The 20850-nt window shown below is 42.3% G+C and overlaps 1 protein-coding gene across 2 annotated transcripts in view; it reads left to right on the forward strand.

Annotated features, from left to right (window-relative positions):
* Positions 1–20850, forward strand: part of ST3GAL2 (ST3 beta-galactoside alpha-2,3-sialyltransferase 2) — a 236995-nt gene that overhangs the window by 193082 nt on the left and 23063 nt on the right. For both annotated transcript variants that reach the window (XM_030203613.1, XM_030203612.1), the window contains exons 4-6: positions 11542–11721; positions 13054–13099; positions 19086–19205. In XM_030203613.1, the coding sequence (XP_030059473.1) occupies positions 11542–11721; positions 13054–13099; positions 19086–19205 (346 nt within the window). The remainder of the gene's footprint in view (positions 1–11541; positions 11722–13053; positions 13100–19085; positions 19206–20850) is intronic.

Below are 20850 nucleotides of genomic sequence, written 5' to 3' on the forward strand. Positions count from 1 at the left end.
TTAAAAAAAAAACCTTACTCCTCTGCTCCATCCCCGATTCCCCGGCGCTTTAAATTTACCTCGCTCCGCCTCCGACGTCTGCGCAGTCTCAGTGAAAGTGCTGCCTGTCTGACGTCTCTCCACCAGCCTTCCCTTTGCTCGTTCGTTCCCTCTGTGTCCCGCTCTCAAGGAAATGACATCAGAAGAAGGCGGGACACAGAGGGAATGAACGAGCGAAGGGAAGGCTGGTGGAGAGATTTCAGAAAGGCAGCACTTTCACTGACGCTGCGCAGACATCGGAGGCAGAGAGAGACAAATTTAAAGCGCGGGGGGCGCGCGCACGCCAACTGATGGTCTGCAGGGGGGCACCAACTGATGGTCTGCAGGGGGGCGCCAGAGACCCTAGGCAGAGCCCTGGTTTTCAGCCTCCTGGATCCCTGAATGCAGGGTCCTTCAGAGTTCCCCGATATCACCAATATTATTCAATGTCCTAATTGCTCCACTTGGCAAGAAACTGGAAAAAATGGGTTTAAATCTATTCATATACGCAGACGATATCACCATCTACATACCTTTCACTAACAGCATCACAGAGATACTGGATAAGGCCAAAAAAGAACTCACCCTCATGGAAAACTGGGCCACAACTGTCAAATTTAAACTGAGCCGAGACAAAACCAAACTCCTGGTTCTATTCAGCCAGCACAATCCCACCACTTACCACAACCTCATAATAGATCAACAATCTTATACAATCGAAACACAAATAAAAATACTAGGAATCATTCTTGACAAACATCTGACCCTTGAAGACCATGTTGCTGCAATCACTTCAAAAAGCTTCAAAACACTATGGAAACTGAGAAGAATCAGAGATTATTTCCCCAGACAGTCATTCCGTCTTATAGTATAGATGCTGATATTGTCCCAACTAGATTACTGTAATGCAGTATATGTAGGCTGCAAAGAAAACCTCTACGATTGTTGCAGACCATCCAAAACACAGCAGCGAGATTGATATTCAAAAGTCAAAATATGATAGAGCAACCCCACTACTCATAATGCTACATTGGCTCCCGATCAAGGCCAGACTATTTTTCAAAACTAGTACAGTCATCTTCAAAATACTGTTTGGCATGTCAACAGACTACATGCTAGACATGATCAAACTAGCAACAAGAAATGCAAACCCAGAAACCAGAGGTTACCTACTACTTCACCTGCCCAACTGTAAAAACATACTATACAAGTCCACCTACATGGCGGAATTTAGCTACCTCAGTTCAAAATGATGGATCTCAATTCCCATAATCATAAGACGCATCACAAACTACCTCCAGTTCAGAAAAGACCTAAAGATCTACCGCTTCAGGAAATTCTATGAATAAAACATGCAGTAATCATTCTAGAACAACAATATACAACACAACCTCTATCTGGAAAGCATCTTTTCATTTAAGAAAAGAATTAAGACATACTTTCTCAAGAAACCCAATGAGTATTCCATACGCACTAATAGTTATCTTGCCAACCACTGTAAAACAAAGCATCATATAACCTTGTAAATGTAATTGAATCAATGTAATCTCAAATGTAAGCCACATTAAACCGAAACCCGTTTTTTGGATAATTGTGGGATACAAGTATGAATAATTAAAATAAAATAAATAAATTTAAGTTGTAGGCTGCCCATTGTCTTCTGCTTGCCCAGTTCACATATGTGTGGGGGGGGGGAGGGGGGAGCACTGCCCCTACCAGCCCCATTGTGATTAGAATCAGGGTAGGTCAGCTCTCCTGGACATAGACTGGATTGTGTGTCAGGAGAGGCAAATAGCATTTTCCTTGTCTTTGCCAGATGACACTAAACAGAATGCACATCTGCAGTTTGTTAAAATAACTTGTTTTGTGTATCTTTGTTCCCAGGACAAGACTTCCTCCTAGCCAAAGACACAGATATCACCTCAGTATATGTATTCTTAGCCCTGCACACAATCAGTGCCAATTCTCTTCAGCCCAGTGGCTTATGAGGCTTTGCTCTGGTGGAATTAAGTTTCAAAGACACACTCCCTCTTCTCTTTTCCTGCTGTTTTTCAGTCTCTTCTTTTTTTTGTTTCTGTGGTTGTTGGTGCTATAACCAATCTCCTCTCTCTGTTCAACTCCCAGAGAGGCTCTGGTCATGTGAAGTCTTTCAGTTGAATGTGTCTCATGCCTAATGCATGTGATTTGGTATCTCTGCTATTGTGTTTTGTTGCAACACTATTGGAGTTCATTACAGCATAATTGTAGATTAAAAAGGTTTTTTTTCTTTTTCTTTAATGCAGATAAAACGTTTACTTATCTCACTTAAACTTTCCAGTCCAGTTCTGTTCAACATGGATGCATGTTATGTCACCAACTGCTCCAGAGGGCCTTGTTACACACCAGATACTGGTAGCATTGTATTATGAATCTTTGAGCTGTTAGCTTTGAGCATCACATTGCCGGGGGGGGGGGGGGAAAAAGTCATAATGCAATACTGTCCATACCAGACCTCCTGCCACGTTGGTTTTTATATCCTGTTCAGAAAAATAAGAAGTGTTAAGGGTATAGGATGCATGCCTGGTGCATGCATCCTATACCCACTCAACCCACTCAACTATTGCTACTATGCATAATTACCTTTGTACTGTGCAAAATATAAAGACAGCAGATGTCAGGGATCATGTTAGCTGGTGCAATCAAGACAATTGCTCTTTGGCCCCCTGGCCAGAGAAGGCACTATGCCTGCTAGAAGCTCAAAGAAGCACAGCCTGGTGGTGAGCTTTGGGGTGCCCTCCCAAATTTCTGACCTGGGGCCCATCCATATCTACCACTAACTCTGGCAAATGCACATTCCAAAACACCCAGTGAACAGGAGTATAGCAACGCATAAGGGCCCTTGTACTAAAGTGCATTAAGTAGTTAGCATGTGAATTAGCATGTGCAGTTAGCGTGCACCTCCAGTATTGAGACTATTAATGGAGAAAATAAAGCTTTTATTCTTCAAGAGACCCAACACAGCACTGTGTTTCAGCAAAAAAGCCTACCTCAGGGGTCTTAATGGTTTCCTGGATCATTCTAAATGCTGGTTCTGATTAGCTCTTTCTATTAGAGGCACATCTGTTCATGGTGCTGTTAAAACACTTTTATCAAGCGTTCCTAGCTAAGATGCTCCAGCAATCAAACCCGACACATTCACTGTAATGCAGTTTAAGGGTAAACTGCTTCAAATGAATGGACTAGCTATCCTTTTACTACTAAAAGACAGAGATCGTTAACCAGTAAACCATTAAGACCCCTGAGATAGGCTTTTTTGCTGAAACACAGTGCTGCGCTGGGTCTCTTGAAGAATAAAAGCTTTATTTTCTCAGATAATCATCCTGCTGTTATCCTTACAGAAGAACCTTGCTAGTTACACTACTCTGAAATACACATGTACACTGAAACCCCATCCCTGCTCCATCCAATCTTCACCCACAAGTATGTGCTATTATGGTGCATGTACTTTATACATGTACATGTATTCAGCCACATGATTTTATAAGAAACATTTTCCTTATGGAAAACATGGTTTGCATGTGGCAGTGCTTTATAAAGAGGCCTGTTTACTAAGCTGCGTTAGGCGCTAACGCATGCCTAACACAACTTAAAATGGCATACTGCAGGACTACGCTCAGGCATCTGTGATTAGTGCCAAATATGCGCGTGCTGTGTGCTAAAAAAATATTGAATTTATTTTTTGAAGAGATGTGTCTGGGAGGCAGCGAGTGGGTGTTCCTGCACTAATCAAGTACATATTACCGCATGTTAACTGGTTAGCGCAAGAATAACATGTGAGCCTTTATGGTGTACAAAATGGTGGTGGTAAGTACATATGCGCTAATTTTTTAATGGCAGCGCACTAATAGCAATATTAGTGCATGGCCATTAATAACCCACCTCCTCAAAAAATGTCCATATTTTACAGCTGTAGTAAATATTGCCTTAGTGGTGGGGAAAAACCTGCACCAGGGCATGCTAAGGCCACTTTTTACCACAGATTAGTAAAAGAACCCAAAATTACATCCCCCTCCCCCCAAAAATATCTCTGACTTTATCCTCACTTTTTCACTATTCTTGGTCTTCTGTGCTTATCCCTTGTCTTCTTGAGCCTTGATAGTTTCTTAGTTCCAATCACCTGTTCTGGAAAGCTGTTCTTGTATCCATCAGCATTTCTGTGAATAAATATTTCTCTCTACTATCCTGAGTCTGCCCATTTCATTCTCATATCCCAGACCCTTAATCTGCAATTTTCTTTTATGTGAAAAAGTGATTGCTATTTGTGCATTTTTGTGCCTTTGAGGGTCACTCATATATCTGCACCTCCATTTTTCAGTTATAAACATTCAGATCCTTTTCTTAGTCCTGCGGTTTCCTCCTATTCAGTTGGGCTTCTGGTTGAATTGTAAGTGGCCTCTCCAACAGGCTGCTTTTTTGTCACTATCTGGGGATTTTCATTCAGTCTCTCTAGATGTAACAAGACCCTGGCCAGTATAGCTTCTTCTGGAGCCAGCCTCTAGATTTTGCTGTTCTTCAATGGCTGAGATGACCTCCTACTGCAGCCTAGTTATGTTGCATTTGTCATATCCCCAGCTATTTTGGCTTTGGGAATCAAACCCAGATCTCTTGAATGGCAGCTGCACTGAATGATCAGCTGGCCCTGTGTTTACATCCTTAAGTTTCCCCTTAAGAAGCAGCAAGCAGGCCTTGACCTGAGCAAGAAGGGGAGTGTGCTGGGGAGATGGAGGACAGAGTTTTAGCACTGGCTTGGAGAAGTAGGAGCCAAATTATTTATTGAATGTCCAGTGGGTTGCAGATAGTCTTTGTGTAATTCTTATGTTGGCGCAATGCAAGATATAGTAATCAAATAGTCCATCTGGTTGGAGGTATTTTCCTTTGTTTCCCCTTATAGGGCTTTTGGAGCAAATTCTACACTAGTTTGATAACTCCCCTCTGAACTGCCTCTACTATATCTGTATTGTGCAATGCATGATTCAGATCTAGACACAGTAATTTGGATGAGGTCTCACCAGTCACTGTATAGAAGTATTATCTTTGATTCCTTGTATTTGTCTTCTGGTTTCCTCCTCCTCTAGTACCTTCATGTACTGCTACAATAGCCTTTTTCCTGCTGAGTGCATTAAGGGGGGAAGTTATCAAGCTGGGGTAAAAGGTGATCTTGTACTGCACCTTGATATACCACAGGACTGAGTAACCTGCAGTATCTCAGTTCCACAGATTGCTGAATCTTATAGTACAAGTATAATGTTGCTTGCTAGTCATCTTGCAAGCAGTGTAATCCCAGTGGCTCAGGAGCATCAGGTCACGTAGACGCATTTCGATGGTACCGGGCTGACAGAGCAATCCCCCCACCCCAGCTCAAGCCCTCCCCAAAGGCTCCAGACCACCCACACCCCTGAATTCAGACCCCCCTGCTCCCAAAAAGGCTTTAGACCCCTGAAAGAGACTACCATTTAGATATTTGGTGGCTAGAGGGTGACCAAAACTGGGGTTTTCAGTTTTGGCTGAAACCAAACCTGTGGCCCAAATTCACTGCTTCATTTTAGCCAGAACCAAATCCAAAGCCGAAACTGTTGCTCTGCTCCTTCCACCGCCCAGGCCACCATCAAAAGCCCATTCCCCCAGGCCACCACCACAAGCCCATCCCCCCATGGCAGAAAACCCATCTCCCCAGGCCGTCCACCAACTCCACCCTCCCCTGGCTTATAAACCATAGTGGTCTGGTGGCGCCTGTTTCCACGGAATCCTTAGTCAAAATGGCTGCCACGACTTCCCTCCACTTGCATTTCTGGCCAAAACCAAAGCATGGCCAAATCCATATTTCAGACCAGTTTTAGTGTCGAAACCAAAACCAAAATTCAGTTGGCCTCTATTGGTGGTGAGGGCATCTTTGAGCAGGAGCGATGCCCATTCGCTCCTGCCCAAACCCTCCTGCCTAGTCCAGCACTGTCATTTAAATGGCGCCCCTAGCGGTAGTCTTGCAAGCTGCAATAGGGTTTTTACATAGTAATGAGCAGCTTTACATTCATTTGCATGTTTTACATCTCATTACTATGCAACCCCCTGGTGATTTAAATATTGTTGGGGTAAAATAAGTCAAGCTGCGTTAAGGCTGTTTAAGTCTCATTTATGGGCAAATAATGCGATTTAAATCCCTAACACAGCTTAATAACTTCCCCCCCCCCCCCCCCCCCCCAATATCTTAGCTACCACAACCACTTACCAATGCTTCTGTCATATTCTTGCACATGTTTTCATTTGTTCTTTGGCTTAATGCAGGTGACACTAGTTTTCTAACTTTGGATGAAAGTAAAGATGGAATATTCCTACAATCATGTATCCTTTTGCTGCTGTTCTTCTACCAGCTTGGAAAATTTGAGGTCATGTGTGCATCGTTCACACACTGGCCTGAAAATTCCAATTTTGACACAATCCTAAACTCCATAATGCAAATTCAGCCAACCCATCGCTTTGGATTGGGTTCAGAGTTTATATTGCACTGCTGCCACCTTATGGCACATACCATAAACTCCAAATGACTAGCAGATCTTCCTTTGTTGTATCAATTCAAAAATGTCTTAATTGGAAATTTGATTTGCTCAACCAAAGATGAAACAGAAACAAAGAAAATGACAGCAGGTGAAGCCTATATGGCCTGTCCACTCTGCCTGTCCTTACCGTCTACTACTATCCCTTCTTCTCCCTCAGAGATCCTATGTGCTTATCCCATGCTTTCATGAATTCAGATATAGTCTTTGACTCCAGCACCTCCACCAGGAAGGCCATTCCACACATCCACTACCCTTTCCTTAAGGAAGTATATCCTTACATTGCTCCTGAGTTTATCCCCTTTTACTGTCATCCTATATCCCCTCATCGCAGAGTTTCCTTTCCTTTCAGTTGAAAGAGACTTGCTTCCTCTGCATTTATGTCATGGAGATATTAAAATGTCTAAATCTCCCCTCTCCCACACTTCTTCCAATGTAAACATATTGAGATCCTTAAGTCTGTCCCCATATGTCTAACGAAGACCACTGACCTTGTTAGTAGCAGCCCTCTGGACTCAACCCCATCCTGTTTATATCTTTTTGAAAGTAGAGTCTCCCATTTAGTACTCTAAATGGGGTCCCATCAGAGACTTATACAGAGGCACTATTACCTCCTTTTTCCTGCTGGCCATTCCTCTCCTTATGCACCCAAGCATCCTTCTGGCTTTTACTATTGCCTTTTCTACTTATTTGGCCATCTTAAGATCTTCAGCTATGATCACCCCAAAGTCCCTCTGTTCTTTTTGTGTACAGAAGTACTTCATCCTCTAGAGCCTAGATTGTACTTTTCTCTAAGGGTTTTGCAGCCCAAATGCGTAGCCATGCATATTTTAGCATTAACTCCTTTCTACCAAATTCTGGACCATTCTTCAAGCTTCACTACATCCCTCTTTATGTACCCTATTGCAGATTTTGGCATCACCTGCTAAAAGGCAAACCTTACCAGACAGGCCTTCTGCAATATCACTTACAAAAATGTTTTAAAAGAATTGGATCAAGAACCAATCTTTGTGCCTGCAGCAATGAAATCACTTTTGCTGGCCCATGAATGCCAGGAAAAGGAAGTAAGTAGTTAAAGTCTAGTGTTTCTTCTGTTAAATCTCTCCTTTCTGCTTTCACATCCTATAACTTTTTTCTTGATTGGAAGTCCCTAATCACAACAACCTCACATGTTTCTTTGGATAATTGTGCATTTATGGTCCTCTGCCTAGTCATTGGGGATCCCCCTGTCAGTTCTGTATTCAGGAATTCCACAGTAAGCATGCATAAGATGTGTTGTGGATACTCTGAAAACTAGTATGGTCAGGGGATCCTTATGGACTAAGTTGAGGACCACTGATTAAAGGAATGACTGGTTTGCATTACAATAGCTTTGAACAAATGAGGATAACCGAACTGAAGATCTTAATGAAGATATTAATTTATTGGATACTGAATAAAATGTGATCCACAAACAATGAAAGACAACCCAATATGGCCACATTTTGGTGTTACACTTGCATCAGCGCGTAATTCAAATAAGAATCTTAGGGTCCTGTTTACTAAGCCACGCTGTAGGTGCGCTAGCGTTTTTAGTGCACACTAACACTAGAGACACCCGTAGGAATATATGGGTGTCTCTAGTGTTAGCGCACCTACAGCACAGCTTGGTAAACATGGCCCTAAGATTGTTATTTGAATTATACGCTGATGCAAGTAAACAGGGCCATTAAACAATAAAAGTATGATGTATAACAATGGTCACAGTCTGCATAAACCCCAAAAGGGTTAATCATTTACTATGTGCACTAAGTAGATCAAAGCTCTCAAGTGGGACCTGTCCACCAACATAGTGACCTGCTATTTAGGCAGGACCACTGTTTTGGTCCTCAGGCCCCAGTACTTCCTACCTTAGTTCTATTCAATAGAGGAAAATTTGCATAGCCAGCCCTTAGCAGAGGGAATATAATCTAGACTTCCTAACCCTAGTGGCAGTGACAGAGTGAGGTATTGTTGATGTCATAAAGATATAGTTCAATGAGTCCCATGATTGGCTGTAATCTATTGCATATACCTTCATCGGAAGGTGCTAAGAAACAAGGTACACGTCTGCAAACTTTTACAATAATATGACTGAAAATGTGGAACCTGTTGCCATTGTATTTGCAACAAGAGAAAGATCTTAAGTTCTGAACAGGGTTGAAGACACTTTGTGTAAATTTCTGGGAGAAGTTTTAAACAATACTTATGCTTCTATAATTATTTTGTATGTTTGTGATGTTAATTATGTGTGTTTGTAGACGCCTGTAATATTCCTATGGGCATCTACATGGTTAGAGCACACTAAAAATGCTAGCACACCTTTGTAAAGGGGCCCTTATCTGCTGTATGTACTTCCTTTCAGCCTGCTATTTTGGCATTTAAAGAAGCGCTTTACACACAGAAATGGGCTTTGATAAAATGACCTCCCTGCTATTCAAGTAAACTCACACATGTACAGCCTTTATGTGTGTGTGTGTGTTTGTACCCAGATTGAGCTCCGGGTGGCATTAGGAAGGGATCAGCGTTTACACACATATTTCAGGAAACACATGCGTGTGTATGTACATTAATCTGACAAATATGTGCCTTCCAAAGAGCAGGGGCAAATATAAAATGCAGAAATTGCCTGGGGGTAGTTTTCAAAGTGGAAGTACACGCATAATTTGGTTTAAAATATTTGCCAATGCTAACATAGCAAAACGTATGCACCATTTATAGTGCTTAGCGATAACATTAAATTCTAACTGTGAGTATTCCCTCCTGCCCAGTGGAATTTTAAGTGGTTTTTAATGGAATGAATCTAATATTAAATACCATGATGCCTGCTATCTTGATAGAAAATTAATGCTGTTAAGAAAGTGCTGAATACTGCATGGTAGTAAAACTACCATTTCAGGAAAGGTCATTGAGAGGTATAATCCAGTAGAATATTTATTTCTTGTATTTCTGAACTGCGGATTTTAAGAAATCAAATGCCACTGAGATGGAGAGCAAATTTGGGGCTATCTTACTAGAGTGTATTAAGCAGTTAACATGCAAATTAGAACGCAGTAACTGATACCGTAGACTCATAATAACTGTTACCATGGTGGCGTGATAGTGCATGCCAATTTATTTATTAACTCAAGAGGAGGCGCTAAGGGGGAAATTCTGTATATGGTGCCTGAATATTCTGCGCAGAACAAAATAACGCCTAGGCTTATTCTTAAAGGTGTGCCTACATTTTATAGAATAGGCTTAATGTTTCACGTGGTATATAGAATATGCCAAGCGGCTCTCCACATGACTAAATTTGGTCACGCCCGTTTAGGCCGTGTTATACTTGGTGTAAATTCCAGCACTTAAATTAGGCGCAGAGCTGGTTTATTCTATAGTAATGCGCATAGATTGTAGAAACAACCATGCAACACCCATGGCCATGCCTACGTTTCAACTGTGCGACTTAGAATTTATGTGCACTGTGTTCTAGAATACAATTAGGAAGTTGTGTGCATAAATCTCAATTATTGCTAGTTAGTACTTTTTGCTTGTTAACATCCAATTAACAGCACTGATTAGTTTGTTAACTGATAAAGTTATGCGCATTGTTAAATAATATGTTTCGATTTCCATGCGGACGTTCAAGGCGCCATATATAGAATCAGTATATTCCCAAAAGACTACTTCAAAATTATTACAAAATTTCTATATCTTTTATTCACTTGTATTAAACAACATTTATACACATTTATACACATATATAGACTCAGGGGATAAGTGCATTTGCATGAAGAGCAACCAGGTGTAATGCACACTATTGAACATTTATGGAGGAATTTTATATATGGTGCTGAATATTAGGCGCTACTTCTGTGCCGAATTTTTGGCGCAGAAAATCATTCTAACAGATGCAAGGCGCCGAAATGGGGCAGAAAATGGCTGATTCCCATGGAAATACACTTAGAAGCCCAGTTATAGAATGCACCCAAGTGTTTTTGCACGGATCTGCAAAGGGGATGTGCCATGGGAGGGGCACAGGCGGGACAGGGGTGTTCCTTGAAAATATGCGCAGTGCTATAGAATAGAGCGGACCCATATGCAACTTGCACGTGGGAATTTACACCTGGTTTCAGTTGCTGTAACTCCTCGTGCTCAAACTTGGGCATGGATCCTGGCACTATCCTCTGGATTCTATATAGTGTGCCTAGCGTTCGGTGCCAAAATCCAAGCGTATTCTGTAACAATACACATAACTTAATTGGCTTAACAAGCTAATCAGCATTGATAACAGCACTTAAGCAATAATGAGAACTAATTGGCAATAATTAGAATTTACATGCATAACTTGCTAAGCATATTCTGGAACACGCTGTGCCTAAATTCTAAAGTGTACAGGCAAAAAGGGGCATGGTTATCAGAGGGAAAATGCGCATTTTGTGGGCATTCCAAAATTTACATGAGTAGTTATATAATATGGCCCAGTGCACCTAAATCTATGCGCCAGGATTTACGCCAGGTATAAATGGAGGTGTGTGGTTTTAGGCACTAGGATATCAATTAAGTGTATTCTATATATCATCCTAAATATAGGCGCCCCTTATAGAATATGCTTAGGCGGAAATGTTTTCCGTGCAGATTTTCTAGGTGCCAAATATAGAATCTAGCCCTATGCACTATTCTATATAAGGTGCCGATCCCGGAATGCCCATTATAGAATGCCGTTCGGCACCATTTTTCAGTCCCTAGTATGGTAATGGCAGAGGACATGCCTGGCGCGCCTCCAACAATCACCACGCAGCCTCTGCACTTACCACACATTAATTTTTGCTGTTAAAGCACAGTAAGTGCAAAACCTTTGTGCACTTTAGTAAAAAGGGTTCTTTTATTACCTATGTAACCAGCAGTAATAGCTTCCATGATTTTTCTCCTTTTGCAGAATGAATCAAGCCCCCACGGTAGGCTATGAAGGAGATGTGGGCAGCCGGACTACCCATCACTTCATGTACCCAGAGAGTGCCAAGAACTTGCCTGCAAACGTCAGCTTTGTGTTGGTGCCCTTCAAGACCTTAGACCTGCTCTGGATAACCAGTGCCTTGTCCAAGGGGCAGATACGATAGTAAGTGAAAATGGAAAAGGGTAAAATTTCCGGGGCCCAGCTGTTGATCCAGCACAGTCTCTAGAAAGGTGACTCTGAGTCCTCCTTCCAGGAGTGAACACCAACTCATGGACCAAAACTGCATTGTTTACAAATGTGTTAAATCAATTTTCTAAGGTAGCTATTTAGGCAGTTTTTGTTAGTAACCCTATCTCTGGCTGCATGTTCAGAGATGGTGTTTAAGAGTAGGGTAGTGGTTAAAGAGGCAGATTAAAAACCAGGAAAGCCAGGGTTTGAATCTTGCTTCTCCCATTGATGTGCTTTGTGACCTTGGGCAAGTCAATTTATCCTCCACTGCCTCAGGTATAACTTAGACTGAGCTCATCTGGGCAGGAATATGATTGTGTATTTGAATGTAACTCACCTTGAGCTCAAATGTGGAAAAGGCAAGTAATAAAAATCTCAACTCCAAATCTAGAGCTGGTCTGTGACCAGGGCTGGATTTATCCACATTGTGGCCTTTAAGCTGTAATATTTAAGAGGCCCCTCTAGATTAAGTAGGAAGTAAATTTTAGGTTTAATAATTTTCCATGCTAGTAAAGAGTGAGATCCCTTTTAATGTGAGGCCCTAAGCTGCTGCAATTCTAGTTTATAAATAAATCTGGCCCTGAGGGATGCCATTGCATTCTGGGGCCAGAGCAGTTCTTGAAGTTAAAGAAAGCTGCGTAATCTAGCTGAAAATGTATTTTAAAAGAATGACCACTGGAAATAGTTTGGATGATGATATCATGGGGTATTGTAACAATTATTTAATTAACTGAAACAGTTATTTCAGACAAGCAGATGTCCAGAGACTTGAGGCAGATACTACAGAAGTGGAGAATAAGTCGGCCATAATAAAGAGCTCACAAAATGTCTTTTGAGGAGTCGAAAAACATGAAGTGCCCTTTTCATGGTTGTTCAAATAATTTTGAATTATATATATATCTTAAAGCTCTTTGTAGGTTTTAAAAGTTATCTCTTCATTACCATTGCCTTCGTAATGTGCCCTTTTCCCTGGGCTCTGTCAGGGAGATAAGCTTTTCTGAAATGGTGTCAGATGAGGAGGAATTATGCTGGAGGCAGACAAAACTTCTTTTACATTTTTATTGTAAAAAAAATAATCCTCAACGAAACAAAGTCCACTCTTTATTTTTCAAATTAATACATGGAGCTAAACCCCTAATCTACCTCCCCCCTCCCTTAATAACACATGATGGAAGCTGGTGGATATGGGTATTTAACAGGATAAGATGAGGGATATAAAATACTTTATTATATCCCGTGAACTGAGGTTTTCCTTTTCTATTACAGCACATATGCACCAGTGAAGGCTTTCCTGAGAGTGGACAAGGACAAGGTAAGCACTCCATACAGAAGAAAAAAAAACTTCCTTTCCTCTCACTTGCACAGCTTCTGGCTCCTATAAGTTGCTATATTTCTCTCTTCCCCCACTTAGAGTACTGTGTTCAGTTTTGGAGGCCAATTCTTGCTAAGGACATAAAAAGATTTGAAGCACTTCAGAGAAAAGTGACAAAAATGGTATGGGGTTTGCATCACAAAACATATGAGGAGAGACTTGAGGACCTGAACATGAATATCCTGCAGGAAAGGAGAGACAGGGGTGATATGATACAGACATTCAAATATTGATTCAGGAATAATGTCAGGAAGTACTTTTTCATGGAGAGGGTAGTAGATACATGAAATGCCCTCCCATAGGAGGTGGTGGTGATGAAAACGGTAACAGAATTCAAAAATACGTGGGATAAACACAAAGAAATCCTGTGTAGAAGACATGGAACCAATTAAACTTAGTGGTGATTTGATGCCAACACCAGTAATTGGGAAGCAAAGCCAATGCTGGAAAGATTTCTACGGTCTGTGCCCTGATCACAGATTTGGCTGGGCTAGAGTGGGGCTTCAATGACAACTTCAGAAATTTGAGAACAAGGCCAGTACCAAGCAGACCTCTACAGTCTGTGCCCTGAAAATGGCAAGGACAAATCAAGATCAAGATACATATGTAGTATCACAGCATACCTTATGCTGAGTTTATCTTATTGGGCAAACTGGATGGACCATACAGGTCTTAATCTGCCGTCATCTACTATGTTACTATCAGGCATTTTCGAAAGAGAAGGGCGCCCATCTTCCGACACAAATCGGGAGATGGGCGTTCTTCTCTCAGGGTCGCCCAAATCGGCATATTCGAAAGCCGATTTTGGGCGTCCTCAACTGCAGTCCGTCGCGGGGACGACCAAAGTTCATGGGGGCATCGGAGGCATAGCGAAGGCGGGACTGGCTTAAGAGATGGGCGTCCTCGGCCGATAATGGAAAAAAGAAGGGCATCCCTGACGAGCATTTGGTCAACTTTACTTGGTCCATTTTGTTTTCACGACCAAGCCTCAAAAAGGTGCCCAAACTGACCAGATGACCACTGGAGGGAATCGGGGATGACCTCCCCTTACTCCCCCAGTGGTCACCAGCCCCTTCCCACCCTAAAAATTTTTTTTTTAATTTTTTGACAGCCTCTATGCCAACCTCAAATGTCATACCCAGCTCCATGACAGCAGTATGCAGGTCCCTGGAGCAGTTTTAGTGGGTGCAGTGCACTTCATGCAGGCAGACCCAAATTTGAGCCCTTCAAAACCCACCCGAAACCCACTGTACCCACATGTAGGTGCCCCCCTTCACCCCTTAGGGCTATGGTAGTGGTGTACAGTTGTGGGGAGTGGGTTTTTGAGGGGGGGTTGGGGGGCTCAGCACCGAAGGTAAGGGAGCTATGCACCTGGGAGCAATTTGTGAAGTCCACTGCAGTGCCCCCTAGGGTGCCCGGTTGGTGTCCTGACATGTGAGGGGGACCAGTACACTACGAATGCTGGCTCCTCCCACGACCATAATGCCTTGGATTTGGTCGTTTTTGAGATGGGCGTCCTCGGTTTCCATTATTGCTAAAAACCGGGGACGACCATCTCTAAGGTCACCCATCTCAACATTTAGGTCGACCATCCCTAAGGTTGACCTAAATGTTGAAATTTGGGCGTCCCCAACCGTATTATCGAAACGAAAGATGGATGCCCATCTTGTTTTGATAATAGCGGTTTCCCCGCCCCTTCGCCAGGACGTCCTTAGAGATGGGCGCCCTTAGAGATGGTCGTGCCCGTTCGATTATGCCCCTCCACGAGACTTTGCTCCTGAACTGGGAAATGAGAGCAGAGGTGGGAGAGAGTGTAAGGTCTCCCTTGCTCCCCTCCCCACAGCATCCATCATCTTATCTCTGTTTCCCTAGCATTCTCTCTGTCTCCTGTGTGCCCCTACTCCTGTGCAGCATCCTTGTCTGCTTGCCTAGCCCCCCCCACCCCCATGTCTTCACTTCAAGAAATTAGAGCAGGGGTGGAGAGAGACAGAAAAACATCCAAAAATGAGCACAAAGCGGCATTTGGATGTTTTTTCCCCAAAAAAACATTCAAATTACAATGGACATTTTTCTGCAATAATGAAACAAAGCAAAAACGTCCAGGGCTACAATCTAGACTTTTTGGGCTAGACCTGTTTTAATAATAACCAAGTCACAAAAACCTGCCCCAAATGACCAAGTGACCACTGGAGGAATTAAGGCATGACCTCCCTTACTCCCCCAGTAGTCACTGTCCCTCTCCCACCTCCCAAAGATGTAAAAGAAACAATATCTACTACGTTCTATGACTGCTCCAGATGTTATGGTGAGTTTTGGAGGGCTCACCATTAAATAAAGGGGTAACGGTGAGATGTGTACCTGGGACCTTTTATGTGACGCCCACTTCATTGTCTCCAGAGCCGATTACAATATTATGGACTTCTCCCACAGATACAGTAATAGTGTAATAGTTGTGTAATGTTGGTGATCCCAGGTGCATGTCTTTAGAAATTTAGCACATGCAGTTATGCCAGTTTTGTGGAAAATGTTGATATAATAGTGGTTCATCATTCACTGTGACCAGGAGAACGTAAAGTTGTAGCTGCTCAATGTTCTTTAACTTCTTCTGAAAATCTGTGGTTTCTTCTATTAAACTGGGTTTTCTATTAAAGCAGTGGTTCCCAAACCTGTCCTGTGGGCTCCCAGCCAGTCAGGTTTTCAGGATATTCACAATGAATATTCATGAGCAGGGCTTTTTTTGAGGGGGTACTTGGGGGTACTGAGTACCGGCACCTTTTCCATTGTCTGCTAAAATTGACCCATGGACTCTAAGTTTTATGAAAGAGCTCAGGCTTTACACATCAATTCTGCCTTGTCATAGATTCTGTGACTGGTTGAAGGGGGCCTGGCTATTGTGGGGTGGGTCCCTCAGTGATCATCCCAACCCTGAAGGGTGGCCTGGCATTTGAGTACCGGCACCTTTTTTGCTAGAAAAAACACTGTTCGTGAGAGAGATTTGCATGCAGTGGAAGCAGTGCATGCAAATCTCTCTCATGAATATTCATTATGGATATCCTGAAAACGTGACTGGCTGGGGAGTCACCAACCACCATATTAAAGGTTTGAGAATCCCTATTAGTCAATATAATTCTCCTGTGAGTGTACTAATTCTGGATATGTATATGTTTTTGTTTTATTCTGTTTGCCAGTTAATAATTTTATGTATTACGTGCAAATGCCAGCTGGAATTTGCTGGAAACATCTGTGAACAGCAGACATTTTAAAAAAATAAATATTAGTCTGCCAGGGTTTCCAGGTAGGGAGATTTATTCTAACATGTAAAAGGTGTCAACAGAAGGATGAACTGGTTTTCCAACTGAGACTGTACTTGCTTTGGAAATGTATTAATATGTTTTTCAGTTGTTTAGTATGTTCTCAAATGGATCACTTGCATATAACATGAAAAGAAAAGCCATAATTTCAGTCTCTTAGACTCACTGCCAGTGCTCTTTATAATATATAAACTTTGCCAAAGAGAGCTTTCTTTCTGGAGTTCACAGAGTGCAAGATATACAAGTTATCAAGAACAAGATGCACAATTTGATGAATATACTTTTTCTGAGTCAAATTCAAAGGAAAACTCCTTCACTTTGAAAAGCAGTGGAAACTGCAGCTAAAAACTACCACAAACCTAGCATTTATGCACAGTCTAAAAATGAGAACAGTGGGTTTAGAACTGGCAAGTCAGTATTCAAATTCCACTGCTGCTTCTAGTGACTTTGTGCAACTCACTTACACCTTCATTATCTCAGGTACACACTCAGATTGTAATCCATCCAGGGACAGGAAAATACCTGCTATGAGCTAAATCCAAATAAATGACATTTTCTTTTTAAATTGCCCCCGTAATGAGGTTTAGGGGATTTTTTTCTCTGGGTTTTGCCCATTCTGTTTTCTCCTTTTCCACACGTGCTGGTAGATTCTCATTCTTTCCTTTAACTTGGCTCTCTAGCATATCTGGATCTGTTGGTTGTCATTGGCTGTGTATAGAAGACTATAATGATAGTTATGTCTGCATAATCTTTTTTTTCTAATAGGCCTATATCACCTTTCACTCTTGGGATACACAATCTCATTATATACTGGTTCTTATAGATTACCTGGTAATTTATTTTTTTTATTTGTACCCCACGCTTTCCCACTCATGGCAGGTTCAATGCGGCTTACATATTATGTACAGGTACTTATTTGTACCTGGGGCAATGGAGGGTTAAGTGACCTGCCAAGAGTCACAAGGAGCTGCCTGTGCCTGCAGTGGGAATCAAACCCAGTTCCCCAGGACCAAAGTCCACCACTCTAACCACTAGGCCACCCCTCCTTCTCTTCCTGTGTATCTTACATTTCCTGTAGTATATATTGTAGAAAGCTATGTGTATCCCTCATATGTATTTTTCTGTGTCCAACACCAAGAAAGTTGAGAGGGGGGGCAGAAAGCCCATCAGCAGGCTGCATTTCCTTCAGTGTTAAGCAGGCTAAAGGCCCCCCCCCCCCCCGCATCACGGGGGTCCAGCGCAATTGCCCTGCTTGCACGCCTCCTAATGCCAGCCCCGGTGCCAATAATAAAAACAGAGCCTTCTTTGTCTGCTGACTTAATAATGTCCCGGTTATTATGTAGGGCTTTTTTTATTGCAGTTTTTCTTGTGAGAAAAGGTAGCATATAATTTTCTTCTGTTTGCCATAAAGCCGCGCTTTTACCCTGTGTCGGAAGCTCTTTGTGTAATTGTCTAATTTACTACTTCGCCCACATAGAGAGATGTAATAACTGTTCTCTCTTTTGAATTTGTAATCCAATGTGCTGGATGAGCGCTCTGTTTATGGAAATGTACTTTTAGGCAGAGTTTCCTAACATATTTGTTTAGGTGATTGTAAAGCTGAATTTCTTTCAGTGTGTTCAGAGAGAAGAGCAGAATGTTAGTCACTCAAAGTCCAAAGGCCTGGTGCCATGTTAATTGGTACGTAGAGATGTACATTATTGCCCCATTTTCTTGTCCATGAAAGTTTATCTGTGATCTGATGATTGTCCTGTTCTTCTGGTAGCTGAAGTGTCAATATTCAAAGCCCAATATCTGTATAGTGGCAGCCATTCTATGTAAATTGGCATTAACTGTTGCTATATGTGACATTCAGCTGTACTATACGAACAGTTCTGCTGACTCTCCTTTCAGACTGCCTCAGTACTATCCAAATAGTGCCAGGATGGTATGAGGGATGTAGGAAGAAATTATCCAGAGAGCAGCAATATCGACTCAATATCGCCGCTCTGTCTGGACATTTAGTGCCATCTGCAGTCTGGATAGAGCCAACCATAGTGTTTCAATATAGAATCATGAGTTTAGGTTTTGCTGTTCATATTCATCCAATGAGTCTAGAGTATTAAATGAGGGTTTGTTTTTTTCCAGATAGTCTGGTCAGGTGTTGCACTGTGGAGGTTTGAGACAAGTTAGTGTTCTACTTTTGGCAGTGGAAAAGGGCATTCATTTTTCTTTGCTCCTTTCTTATTGCCCCATACAGTCTCTTAGCATAGATTCATCACTGTTATTTCTCCAGCTAATCTGTGAGGTTGATATTTTGCTCCTGCATGGTCTTTGATTTTTTTTTTTCTCTGTTTTATTTTCTTGTATAATTGGTAGATCAGTTGATTTCTCAGTTTCTGTACAGAGCATTTGCAAACTTTTTTCTACATAGAATTTTTCAATGTGGAGAACAAATGAGGATCTAACTTTTTTTTTCTAGTAGTCAATCTACATCAAAAACTTGAGAAAGATGTCAGAGTCCAAGTTGGTAGGAATCTGAGGCTATAGCCATTCATTCCTGTTCCTCTTCTTGCTGAACTTCTTATGGTTTGTGCAGATGGTAGCAGATAATGTGGCTTCTGCCTTTCTTCCAGGTGCAGATCTACAACCCCGCCTTCTTCAAGTACATCCATGACCGCTGGACGCAGCACCATGGCCGCTACCCCTCCACTGGCATGCTGGTCCTTTTCTTTGCACTGCATGTCTGTGATGAAGTAAGAGAGCAACTGGGGAGATGGGGTTTAAGGAGGAAATGGGGAGACAGCCTTATTGTACTTTAATTGGGAGGTGAAAGCAGCAGTTTTACAAACTATATTCTTGCTCTCATTTTTAATTTTACTTCTAGGTGTCCTTTATTTTTTTTTTAATATAAGTTCACCCCAGTGGCATAGCTATGAAGGGCACTGGGGGCCTAGGCCCCCCCCCCCCCCCCCGCACACACACACACATTGAGATCAGGCCCCTTTCAAGATTGTGGCACTGGATGCATAGCTGTCAGGAACGCTCAAGTCCCACCAGCAGAAGAGATTCTCAGCAGGAAGTTGCTGGGGTGCTCCAGCCGCTGGTGTTGGCATTTCTGTGCACACTCAGTTCATGCATTGAACTGAGCATGCGTGAAAGTTCTGGCATTGAAGACTGGAACACCCTGCTGGCTTCCTCACTGCTCAGGCAGCATGGGTCCTTCTGCTTTGGGAAAATAAAGCTATCTGCTCCAGATCAAAAAGGTTACAGGTCAGCGACCTAGCTGAAAATTAAGACCTCCTGGCTTCTTAATGTTTACCACAGGCAGTGACATCACTCATAAATACAGTAATTCTGGAAGCCCGGATCCTACCATTATCGTGCAACATTAGTAAGCATAAAATGAACTGATTTTGAAGCAGGCAATATGGTGCAGTGTCCCAGTAGCTATATTTGTTCTGGAGGGAAAAAGGGCCTCTCTCTAAGTTATGGTATCTTCTAAGAAAGCAACAGAAGAACGTTGAAGACTACACAAACCACATCAGAAGAGGATGTGTGTGCTGTCAAAGTCATGTGCTACATTGACTTTTGTTTGTCCTCTAAAAGCTATCACAGCCTCAAGGGCAGAGTGACCATTGAAACAATAGGACAGTGCCTGAGGGCCCTCAGCAATTGGGGGCCCACTCTCCCCTACCTTCCATCTAACTTAATCACTTTTGATAGTTTTGATAGGTGATTAGGGGCCCATGGCTCTTATTGCCCTAGGGCCCAGAACACTGTCAGTCTACCCCAGCACAGCCTCCATCTGTTTCACATTGATATGGTATGTATGTGTAACCCCAGGCTCACCTCTGACTCAGCTCCCCTGGAGTTTCGTACCTCACCAGGGACTGGGGCCACACAAACAATACTTCTACACACACACTGCTCCCAATGGCTGAATCACTTGAGCTGGGTGCAGGCCATGACTGGAATAAATTCGGTAGGCCGAGGGTACTCTATTCCTGGGCACTTTTCAGTTCACTTTCACTCAATAATTAGGCAGCAGTCTTCATATTAAACTTCAATATGCTTTACTAACAGTAACTTGAAAAACAGTTCATAAACTTGTCAACTTGGTCTGTACAGTTCAGGGTGTTTTTCAGATGGTCCGCACAGCACTAAACAAAGTCTCCATATGATATCAGGGCATTCAAACTCACAGTTCAGTTCTATCTTATATTGAAATCTGTTTATTATGGAACAAGGCATAACATAACACATCAGAGAAAACATCCACCAATTCAAGCGTACATTGTTGCGATAGTTACAGAACTTTCAGCTGTCTGTACAATAATCGTCCTGTTCCATATGCTTTCCTATTCCCCCCCTCCATCTAACAATCCCCCTCCCCCCCAC

The sequence above is a fragment of the Microcaecilia unicolor genome, chromosome 5 (genome assembly GCF_901765095.1).
Source record: "Microcaecilia unicolor chromosome 5, aMicUni1.1, whole genome shotgun sequence".
Classification (NCBI taxonomy): domain Eukaryota; kingdom Metazoa; phylum Chordata; class Amphibia; order Gymnophiona; family Siphonopidae; genus Microcaecilia; species Microcaecilia unicolor.